Source organism: Peromyscus leucopus, chromosome 6, assembly GCF_004664715.2.
Source record: "Peromyscus leucopus breed LL Stock chromosome 6, UCI_PerLeu_2.1, whole genome shotgun sequence".
Taxonomy (NCBI): domain Eukaryota; kingdom Metazoa; phylum Chordata; class Mammalia; order Rodentia; family Cricetidae; genus Peromyscus; species Peromyscus leucopus.
In genome coordinates, this window is record NC_051068.1 from 105297042 (window position 1) to 105309418 (window position 12377).

General features: G+C 39.1%; 1 protein-coding gene across 4 annotated transcripts in view; it reads left to right on the forward strand.

Moving 5' to 3' along the window:
* Nucleotides 1-12377, forward strand: part of Tbck (TBC1 domain containing kinase) — a 167974-nt gene that overhangs the window by 39959 nt on the left and 115638 nt on the right. For all 4 annotated transcript variants that reach the window (XR_005091850.1, XM_028857027.2, XM_028857016.2 and 1 more), the window contains exons 6-8: nucleotides 6934-7075; nucleotides 10623-10683; nucleotides 12039-12100. Coding sequence is in view for 3 of the 4 variants with exons in the window: in XM_028857027.2 (XP_028712860.1) it covers nucleotides 6934-7075; nucleotides 10623-10683; nucleotides 12039-12100 (265 nt within the window). In the remaining variant the exon portion in view is untranslated. The remainder of the gene's footprint in view (nucleotides 1-6933; nucleotides 7076-10622; nucleotides 10684-12038; nucleotides 12101-12377) is intronic.

Here is a 12377-nt window from a genome sequence, read left to right on the forward strand (position 1 = left end):
AGTTCTCCTGAAACTTTGAAATCAGAGCCTAATTCTTCAGCTTCTCTAGAGTTTTTGTATCCAGCTCCCTCGACCCCAGGATTCGGTGAGGGCTGCCAGGGGGCTGCAACACTTGGGACAATGTCACTCCTCCTCTGCCAGCCACCTTCCCCGCCCAGCCCTCCCAGCCATTCTGGGACCAGTGGAAATGCACCCAATGGTGGACCATCGCTGGCCAGGGCAGGGGCTTTCCCTCTATCCAAATTCATAGCAGTTCCCCTGAATGCAACAATTCAACTAAATTCAAGCAAGTGTTGCTGAAACTTTACTCCCAGCTACAGAGGCACTATTAGTTAGCTTTCCCTAAGAGAGCAGCCCTAGGGTGAAAGCTATTAGCTGGCTAGGGAAGAGTCCTTTCAAAGAGACCTTCTTACAGCCAGCAGAAACTGCATGGCTTTAGCTGCTAGCTCTGTTCAGGCTTTTACAATCCCAGTCCTGAGGCCCAAGCCTCTTGCCCAGGGACTCAAGGTTCCTCCTGCTGCTACAAGCCACAGCTCTCAAGCAGCCCTGGCTCCAGGAGGAAACCCAGCCACAGCCAGTGGTGGCCACTGCACCCCTGGCTCCATTTACATTCACTACACTATATTATCCTGGGCATCTGGCTGTTCAATTATGAGGAACATTGGAAAGTCTTACACCTCTTTCCCTCTGCTAGCTGCCTCCCAAATACTGGCTTGAGGAGGAGATGCAGCACTAACAGCTTGGGTTGGCCATGTTCTGGGAGTGTTTTTTTTGTTTTTGTTTTTGTTTTTTTTTTGTTCCAGGGCAATTATTGACAACTTTCCCATTCTGATAGATGCCCCCCTCCCCAGGTGAGTCAAATTACAGAAGGAAAAGAAACCTTGGAAGGAGAGACATGAAGAGCTTCCATTTGTTGAGAAAGAGAAATTAGTAAATTTTTCAAGCCCTTTAGTTCCTCCCTTGTCTCATCCCAAGACTTCTCTTCCTTAAATTCAGCTTCCTGGCCAAGAGGGAACTGACCCTGATTAAATGATGTTGTAAAAGTGTTCTCATATAGTGGCACTACTGGCAGAGTAGAGGGTTTTGTTTTATCCATGTCCACCTCAGGAAAAATTTCCTCCTGCTTCTAAGGACTTAGATCTAAGCTGTCCCCATAGGCCAAAAGCTTCCATGGGAATCTTTTCCAGCCCATGTTCCTCATAATATTTTTGCATTTCAAATCTGATTCTCCCCTAGGAGTCTGTGTCCAGAATCCCATAGTTAGACAACCAAGGACACAGTTCCTCTGTGAACTCTAAGAACCTCTGTACTTGTTGCTGATCTACCTTAATTCTGGTAGTTTTCAAACTTTCTACAAGCGAATATACAAACATCTGCTTACTATTTCCCTGCCCCATAGTGGCTTCTCTTTCTCAGACTGCTAAGTCTGCAGTGGCTGCTTGTTCCTGGATGCTGTTTTTTTTTGTGTGTCAGATCTGGCACCAGGGAAATTCTACACTTACCTTAAGTTTCTTCCAGCAAAAATATTCCTATACCTAAACCCTATATTTATTCCTAATTTAATAGATAGAAATTAAGAGAGGAAGAGAGAGAAAGAAAGAAACCTAGACAGAGAGAGATACTTGCTGTAGCCTAATTTTTCTATATACAGTTTTTGCTCCTACAGAATAAAATACCACTGACTAACCTTTTCATACAAAACCAGACATGTCCAACTGCTTCTATGGGGTTTTCCTATTCTTACTTCCTCCACACCCAAGTCCATAGTACTGGCACCATCTGTGGGAGGCCAGCTCCCACCTTTTAAAGGGTTCCTATGAGGAGGAGAGAGGAATAAGAAACTTTTAGATAGAAAGATAGCAGAGAGGAGACAGACAGAAACATAGGATAGCTTCAGGAGGACTTGGATCAAAATCCACTGGTCCCTTCTGTCTCTCAAAAGGACTTTTTATAACAATGCCAAGGGGCAGGACAAAAGACCTCCCTCTTGCTAGATCAAAGCACACTGTGCAGCCAAGTGCAGACCCTTCCAAACACCTGATAACCACACCAGTGGTTCAGTCTTTCCCCTATGCAGCTCTGCTGGGTAAAGCAAGCTCACATCTCACTAGGAAATCTATGTGGATCTCCACAGCATGGCTATTTTAATAGCATTCTTTTATGTTTGCTTCTTGGGTTCTCAAAAGTCAGTTCTACTACACTAGCAGGAGTACTAGTACTGCCAGGAGTCATAATAAGCAGTCATGGAGACGATTTTCAAAGTAGAATAGTGCTTAAATTTTTAGATTTTTGAAAAATTTCCCTTTATTCTAAAAACTTAGATTGTAGATTTCTTTTTTCCTCTTGACTTTTTTAAGACATCTCTTTACATAGCTCTAAGTGTACTAGAACTCATTGTGTAGACCAAACTGGCCACACCCTAACAGAGATCCACCTGCTTCTGCTTCCAGGGTGCTGGGATTAAAGGTGTATTCCACCACGCCTAGCCTGTAGGTTTCTTTTTTGTTTTTGTTTTGTTTGTTTGTCTGTTTGTATCATTGTCTGAAGCTGGCACATAACTCACTGTGTAGTCCAGGCTATTGAGACTTTATTTAGTAAGGAAACATTTATTGAGCACTTTCTGGTCTGCCTATTTCATGCACAAAGCTAATATTAGTTTTTATCCTTGAGCAACTCATTCCTCAATGGGCTAATTTTCTGTATTGATGACTTATTTATTAAGATATACAAATTCATAATTTAACATTTCACATACATTCAATGGTAGAGCACAATTTTATTCATAAACATAAAAGTGTTATAATAATCATTAATAAGTTCTTATGAAAGAAAACATCCTTTTGATTTTAAGTTCTTAGTTAAGTTTGAGCTTCTTCCTTGTGTGATCATTACCATTTGTCATAAAAAGCTGTGGTAGACATGACTACTATAACATCTGCATTTTGTCTAAATCAGTTTCTATGAAAGAAAACTAAAAACAAAACAAATGTTGCTTTAGGTTTCTGACTTACATTTAAGAATTCATTATGTTTTGGTGATAAATAGAAGGGAGTTTTTTAAGGCATATCAATCATTTGGTTTTAAAATGCTTTTATAGACATGGTCTTGTATTAGCATTCAGCACAGCTTACTTTGAAGTCTGAGTTTCAAAGGATCTTACTGGAAGCTATAAAGCACAAAGTGTGAAACATTAGCCAGGAAAAATAAAATAAGTGATCAAACAGCAAGGCCAGAAAGAGCCTTTACATCAGAGGAGGCTCGCAGTTGACTCCAGTGACAGATATTAAGGAACGTAAGTGTTACCATCTGCTTCAAAATATTGGAAGGAATTATAAATTGGGCATTCATTTTGATTGGACAGTAGCATAATGCCCTGTTAAAGCTGCAGATGATAAAAGTCACTTGCATTTACCTCACTGGTAATGTTCAAAGTGAAGTTCTGGTAATTTTTGTTGAGTGTTAGAATGAGACATTTAAGAGAAAGTTGCTGAAAGATGATGCCCTCCATTAAAGAGCCATTTTAAGACTCTATGAATTTCTGTCTGGTTAAAGGGGACCCGGAGTTTTTAGAACAAGGTTACTTCTGTGCTTCTGTACAAAGTTTTTGGTGAACCAATTTAATTATAGCTTTGTTTGGCTTTTCATGAACTAAATTATGATTTTGAATTAATATATTTGAAGTCAGGAATAAAAATGAATAAGTTACGTTTTAGATATGTCATGGTGATGACAATGATGAAAGTACTACATGGGGTTTGTGTCACTTATTCTAGTTTTGTTTTTGTTTTAGTTTTCTGAGACAGTTTTACTATGTAGCTCTGGCTGTCCGCTCTGTAGACCAGGCTGGCCTCAAACTCACGGAGATCCGCCTGCCTCTGCCTCCCGAGAGTGCTGGGATTAATGGCATGCACCACCACCGGCCAGCCACATATTCTATTTTTATAGAGCGTCTTTATCTATTAATGTTTACAACAGTTTTGTGTGGTGGGCATTATCATTCCTTTCTACAGAAGAAGAAAGCCACATCAGATTTACTGAAATTAAAGAGTAGGTTTTGTTGGGGATGAAGTTCAGGGGCAGAGAAATTGTGGAACACGTACAAGGCCATCTCTGGTACCTTAAAACAAAAAAGCACGGTTCGAAGAGCAGAACACAGATGCTAGACCACTACATACAGTGCTTTTTAATCAGACTTTAGCTACTTTTACAGACTCTACACATTCACTTAGAAAAGCAGTATTATCATTTGAGAGTAAAATGTCATCCAAAAATTCATATATAAGAGGAATACATGAGTACATTAAGGGAATATTTATGTCATTCTAATGAATAATGATTTAACCATTTAATAATCTAGTTTTATTCAAGTTACATATCCAGACTTAAGTGAGTTATGTTTTACATATAAATAAGTCTCACAATGATAGTATGAGAAGATGTCACATGTATTTGCATGTATTTTTGCCTGGAGTTATTGTTGTAAAATAATGTAAATGAAGTGAAAAATCCAGATTATGGTGCTCATGACTAAATTTGAGAAACACGCATTCACACACACACACACACACACACACACACACACACACACACAAACACAAACACACACACGATACTAAAATAGAAAATGCCTATATGCAGTGCCTAGTAATTCAATTTGGGGTTCATAGTATTCTTGGATACTGAACTATTTATAATATTGAATTTTGGTTTTGCTTGGATCTGATTATAGCTATGCTCTGTTTCTTGCCCCTTGTAATAAGAATAATATAACTTATTATTTTATAGAAAGCCACAGTTGAGATACTTGGAACTTTTAAAATGATGTTGGATTTTTAAGAGACTGAACTTTTAAAGTGTTTGAATTTTCTAACTTTTTTGAAATTGTATTACATTATTGCCCCCTTCCCTTTCCTCCCTCCAAACCCTTTCATGTACCACCAACCCATATTCTCAAAACCATGGCCTCTTGTTCTTTAATTTTCGCTACATATGTATGTGTGTTTATGTATGTGCGTGTTCCTAAATACACAAATATTGCCTGCTCAGTCTGTATACTTCACCCATGAAGTCTCACCAGCAGGGCTGTCTAAACATGACTTGAAGAAGGATAACACCAATAGCCATGCTGACATGGAAAGAGGAAAACTCATGAGGTCTCAACCCTAGACACAGAAATACAAACAACTAAGAAATGCTGGAAGCAGGAGAAATAGTCTTCCCCAGGGCAGAGAACACCAATTGGTTACCCAATACTTAGTGTGCATTGTAGCCCAAAGGTCTCCTGTGTCCCACCTGGCCTGCAGCAGCTTATGAAGAAATCACTCAGAGGCTTAATATTAATTACAAACTGTTTGGTCTATGGTTTAGGCTTCTTGCTAGCTAGCTATTGCATCTTAAATTAACCCATTTCTATTAATCAGTGTATTGCTATGTGACCATTGTGTTACGAGTCTGCTGGAATGTTGCTCCTTGGGTGGTGGGCTGGCATCTGTCCTGACTCTGCCCTCTTCCTCTCTATCTCTCCTGGATTTCCCCCCTGGCTCTTATCTTGCCTTACAATAGTCTAAAACAGCTTCTTTATTAACCAGTAATAGCAACATGTATTTACAGCATACAGAAAGACCATCCTACAGCAGTGCATCCTTGAAAATATGTACATACAAGTGTTTGAATGTTTTGAAGACTGTGGAACTTTTTAAAATATACTGTTTTATTTTGAATTATTATCAGGAGATCTTGGGGATTAACAAGAAAGGAAAGGTTATAGTTTAATGATGGTTTTCTGTATCAAGTTGACAAGGAGTCATTTGTACTGGTTAGATTTTTGTCAACTTGACAAAAGCTAGAGACATCTGAGAAGAGAACCTTATTGAAGAGTGCCCCCATCAGATTGCCTATAGGCAAGTCTGTAGATAGCATTACTCCATGAACTCTGCTTCAATTCATGCTTGAACTTCTTCTCTGGCTTCCTTCAATGATAGAGTATAATTGGAAAATGACATAAATCTTTTCCTGCCTAAGTTGCTTTTGGCCAGTGTTTTATCACAGCAACAGCAAAGCAAACTAGGACACTGTTGACAATAACCCATTCCTATGTCAAAGGTCAAATGATGAAACAATTTGTAGACGAATTTCTAGACAGTCTTATTAAACAAGAAACACAGAGCCAAATACAGGGGTAATAGCCAAAGAGATCAGAGAAATAGAGAATAGCCACCGACTAACCTTAGCTTACCACCTTGTCATAGCTTCCCAAGAGAGAGCTTCTTCCTGTCTAACCTATGCTTTTATTGCCTTCCTGTTCTGCCTTCTCATTGGCTCTAAGCCCAGCCACATCACTTCCTCATCACTGCCTGTCTATACAGACCTCCAGGTCTCTATGGTTGGTACTGGAATTAAAGGCATGTGTCACCACGCTTGGCTGTGTCCTTGAACACCCAGAGACTCTGCCTGCCATGTGATCAGATTAAGGGCATGTGCTACCACTGCCTGATTTCTGTTTATGGCTTGCTATGACCTCTGATCTTCAGGCAAACTTATTTATTAACATACAAATAGAATATTACATTTCAGCGCAAATAAAATATCACCACAACAATTCACCGTTAGCAGAAGATCAACTGGTAGGAGGAAGGAAAAGCACTTGGAAGCCTAGAGGCCTGTTGTAGTGGCAATATATAATCACAGAAAAGAGCAAGAAACCCATCTGGTGCCACAGAGAGATAGGATGTTTTTTAAAATTATTTAGGACTTCTGTGTATTCAGTTTCATTCCTAGACATAAAGTCCTGTATTTCAAGATTCTTCCTAGTAATCACTGTGGATTTAATTATGTGGGATTTTTACATCTCATGCACTAGTTATAAGAATGTGCTCTGTTTCTATCACCAATGTAGCTCATTATAATTATTTGTTATTTTCACATGTGTTACAGGTATCCCTCATATCTGGCACCTGAGGTAATTGCACAAGGAATTTCCAAAACTACTGATCATGTGCCAAGTGAAAAACCATTGCCTTCTGGCCCCAAATCAGATGTATGGTCTCTTGGGATAATTTTATTTGAACTTTGTGTGGTATGTATAAAGAAGTATTAAACTAAAAAAGAAATTGTATGTTCATTAGAATTTACTTTTTAGAGAGAAAGTTTATATAATAATGAAATATTTTGCTGTGAAAATTGACTAGATATAAATAGGCTTATTTCTCAATTTGACTTTATTTGATAGATCAGTAGAGATAGATAGATAGATAGATAGATAGATAGATAGTAGGTAGGTAGGTAGATAGATAGACAGATATATGATAGGTAGGTAGGTAGGTAGATAGATAGATAGATAGATAGATAGATAGATAGATAGATAGACAGAGAGATAGATAGCATATATAAGTATGCATATGTGATGTACTATGTGTGCCTTGTGCCCAGAGAGGCTATAAGGGTGCACTGAATCCTCTGGGACTGTATTTACAGATGGTGGTACATGCCCATGTGGGTGCTAGGAACCAAACCTGGGTCCTCTGCAAGAGCATCAGTGCTTTTAATTGTTGAACCATTTCTCCAGGCCCCCTCCCAGCTCCTTTCTTAATTTTTATCTTGGTATTTCTCAATATGTTCAGACTTTTACTAATTGTATAAACTAAGTAACTGGTTGCAGGCCTTTGAAAGGAATCTTGCCCCTGGTTCTCCTGCGCCTCCGACTCCCAGTTGCTTACTAACTGCCATGAGTGAGCATCTTCCTCTATTATATGCTCCTGCTGGCATGATATTCTGTCTTACCTCAGGCCCAAAGCCTTGGGACAGGACAAGCGGGAACTGAAGTCTCAGAAACTGTGAGCAAAACTAAACCTTTTCTACTTCTATGTAGACATCACAGATAATTTTGTCATAGTACTAAGAAACTCAAAAACACTCATCTGTTGTTTCTGTCATCTGAGGGATTTCCAAATATTTTGAAAATAATAGGTAACTCATTTATCCTTACCATTGCTAAGAATTAGTTTGACTCTTTCATTTTGTATATTTGAGATCTAATTAGATATCAAGAAGCAAATCTGCAAATATGGCTGAAGTCTAGTGTTAAAAGGCATATCTGTGTAATGTGATGTTATTGAACATCAGTTTGTGTTTTGTTTTGTTTTTTAGAAAGGGTTTCATTGTAGCCTAGGTTGGCTTCAAACATTTTTCATGGCTGAAGCTGATCTTGAATTCCAGATGCTTTTCCTTCTCCCCCAGGTGCTAGGATTATAGTTATATACCACTATTCACAATTAAAACCCAGGGCTTCATTCATGCCAGGCCTCAATCTACCTGAGCTGAATTCCCAGCCCTATTAGTTAGCTTTCTGTTACTGTAAACAATTGAACTTTAAAAGACTTTATTTGGGCTCATAATTACAGATCTTTGAGTCCATAATTACTTGTTTGTTGCTGGTCCTAAGTTAAGGCATCATATAACAGTAGAAATGTATGGCAGCAAAGCTACTCCCTCATTCCTAAAAGGGGGAAGAAGAACAAGGGTACTACAGAGATGGCTTAGTAGTTAAGAGAATGTACTGCTCTTGGGGGAGACCCAGTTTTGGTTCTCAGAACCCATATCCAACAGCTCACAACCATCTAGTTACAGCTACATAGTATCCAACACCCCTGACCTCTGTGGGCACCAGCGTTCACATGCACACAGCCCCCCAGAGAGAAGGAGAAGGAGAGAGGGAGAGAGGGGGGGGGGGGGGAGGGGAGGAGAGAGAGGAGAGGGAGGGAGAGAGGAGAGAGAAGAGAGAGAGGAAGGGAGGGAGGGAGAGAAAGAGAACATGTAAGAGTGTATGCATACAAGGTCCTGGGTCTCACTGTCCCATTTAAGGGTATGGCCCCATTGATGGGACAATCTCTTAACTTTCCATTGGATCTCAATAGCAGCAGACTGCAGACTAAGTCTTCAACATATATAGGCTTTTGAGATATAGTCCAGATTCAAACTATAGTACATACTTAAGCTGGATGCCCAAACTCAAGGACCACTGAATATATTTTCCGGACCTTTGAGCATAGATTCTACTCTTTCTTCTGTTCCTATTATTCTTAGGCTTGATCTTTTCATGGTGTCCCAGATTTCCTAGATGTTTGGTGTTAGGAATTTTTTAGATTCAACATTCTCTTTAACTGATGAATCTATTTCCTCTATTGTATCTTCAACACCTAAAATTCTCTCTTCCATCTCTTGTATTCTGTTGGTGATGCTTGCATCTGTAGTTCCTGTTCATTTCCATTTCCAGAATTCCCTTAGCTTGTGTTTACTTTATTGCTTCTATTTCCATTTTCAGGTCTTGAACTGTTTCCTTCACTTGTTTGTTTTTTCTTTGCTTTTTGGGGCATTCATTAAGGGATTTATTGATTTCCTCTAATTTTTTGTCTTTTTCTCAACTTCTTTGAGGGAATTTTTCATTTCCTCTTTAAGGACTTGTATCATCTTCATAAAGTTATTTTTATGGTGGCCAAGGGTTCTGGTGACTAGTGAGTCTCCTCTGGGGCTTGGGGATGGTGGTCTTGGGTCCCTTGATCTGGCCTGGCCTCCAGTAAAAGGGAAGTCTTCTTGAGTCTCTAGCAGCCTGGCATCCAGTAAAGCCTGCGTCTTCTTTGGGGGTACCTAGGACCAGCCTAGCCTCTGGTAGAGGTGCTGGGGCTGTTCTTCCATCTGGTGTGTACTGTACCTGGGCCTGTGGCATCTGCTCTTCCAGCTGGTGTGGACTATGTCTGAGCCTGGGGAGTCTGCCAGAGTTCTGGGGAAGGGCTGGCCATGGGGAGGATGATGAGGTAGGAGGGGCCCAGCAGCAGGGTAGAGAGTAGCTGGGAAGGCATGAGCCTGGGGAAGTGTGAGAGGAGCACAGAATCCAGGGAGGGATGCAGTTTGGATGGCAGGCTGATCTACTCTAATAGTGTGTCTTCAAACCACCTGTAATACCAGTTAGTTTGGAGGCTGAGCTAGGAAGAACAAAGTTTAAGGCCAGACTGAAAAGACTGTCTTAAAATACGGGTATAAACGGGCTAGGGATGCAACAGTGATACCATGCTGTTCTAGCAACTGTCCTGATCTGGCATACTGGAGGCTCAGTCCCCAGCTCCAAAAACAACAAAGACAACTTAAAAACTCAGGTACTATTGGAACACACAGAATGCCAGTCTGAAGTTGCTTGAGCGGAAGAGAAACTACTGTGGGTGGTTATCAGTATGAACAATAGATTACTTAAACATGATACATAAATAAGGATTCTGGGGGTAGACTTCCAGGACCATGTCTGTCTTTTACTAAAACAATACTGTTTGTTTTGGTGATCTGGAAAAACTAACCATCTATAATATATGGTTCTCAAAAGTGATCAGTGCTTGGGATACCACTTGGATCTAATGATCATTTTATGTAGGTGGCTCACATAATAAATATTACACAGTTCTTTTAAAAATATTATTTTAACAATAGCTTTTTGTGGTCAAGCTGGATTTAAATAATCAATAAAATTCTGGTGATAGATGGAAGTGACAATAAAATCACCTTCAGTTATGCTACAAAAAGATGCCTGGGGAAAGAAAATTCTAAATATTACTAAGAACTTATTTTCCATTATTTAGGGAAGAAAATTGTTTCAGAGCTTGGATATTTCTGAAAGACTAAAATTTGTGCTTACTTTGGGTAAGTTTCATGCATTTGATTATCTTTGAACCATGACCACAATCTATAGAAACAGCTGTCATCATTGAAGTCCTCTCCTAGAACAGTGAAATGTCTGTCTTCAGGTTGAGGAGGTAAGCGTCACAAGGCATCATGAAAAGTATCTTTTAAAACATGCACAAGTTTTCTTTACTCATGAAGGAACTTTAACCTGCATAGAAAGAAATCTTAGTTCCATGATTTAGCCAAGTAAACTATCTTGTATAATCAAACTAATAAATTTAAAACTGTACTCCCAACACCATAACTACATTTTGAGCTACCTTTCTATGTGACTAGTTGTATATGAAGAACAATTTTGGAAGAATATTCATTTTTCTTTATAATTGGTTTATGTATGTATGTTTGAGACTTATAGTAACAAATGTGTAATCTAATTAGGAGTGGAATATGTTAAATGTGTGGTAATAAGAGAGAAAAACTGACTATTTCATATAAAGCAATGACCCATCAAAATTCCAATTTACAAATAATAAAACTTGTGGAAAGAGTTAAGTATTTATGAATTTTATCTAAATCGCATACAATTTTATTTGATTCATGACTTCTTTACAAAGAATAGATACCTCAGCTGTCAAGGAATTTGAGCATTATTAAGTTAAATTTATACTTTATATCTCCAGAGAGATGTGGGTGCATTCTTCAAGCCTCATGTAATAAAAATATTCTTGTAATCACCAGAAGGCAACTGTAGCACGCTTTCTTATCAGACTATCTTTGGACCACTAGCCTGCAAATAATGACCCAGAGATGACTTATTAATTGTGAACGCTTGGCCTTAGCTTAGGCTTGTCCTCTGCTAGCTCTTATCATTCAAATTAACCACATTCTATTAGTCTGCTCAGTTACCTCTTATTAGTATGACACATCTGACTTCCTCCGAGTCTGCTGGCATCTCTATTGTGCATCTCTGTTCCTCCTCCCAGTTTCTCTCTCCCTGCCAGCAAGTCCCAGCTAGCCTCTCCTGCCTAGCTATTGGCCATTCAGCTTTTTATTACAACAACCACAACAACACATCTTCACACAGTGTATAAATAGTCCACAACAAACAACAGCGCCTTTAAAAATTGCTTGAAATTTCTTCCATAACTATTTAAGTTGCTGTATTTTAGTACTAGTACTTAACTAAGTTGACTGGGTTAACCTCTGTGTTTTTATAGAAACATGTAAGGAAAGCTAATTTAAAAAAAAAAATAGTAGCTTAAGCACCAAAACTACATTATGATATTTGGAAATGTTTTATCATAGTTTTTCTTTCTGGTTATTGTGGTAGATTAAAAGCAGTGCATACTCATCTGGCTTTCCTTTTTTCCTAGGCTGTGTAGATGACACTATAGTAGTTTTGGCTGAGGAACATGGTTGTCTGGACATTATTAAGGTTTGTTGTGTATCCGTCTGTGCTGTTCTAACAGACTGTCTGAGACTGGGTCATTTTTAAAGAACAAAACTTATCATCTCACAGCTTTTGAGGCTGGAAATGTCAAGGTAACGGTTCCACAGGCTCGGTTTTCTGATGAGGGGAGGACACTCACCTCACAGAGCAGAAAAGAAAGATGGCGGAGGATGTGGTGGATGCATAAAGTGTGTTTGATTAAATCCCATTCCCAAGATGAGGGCGCTTGTGACCTAATCATCTTTTTCAGGCCTACCTCTGT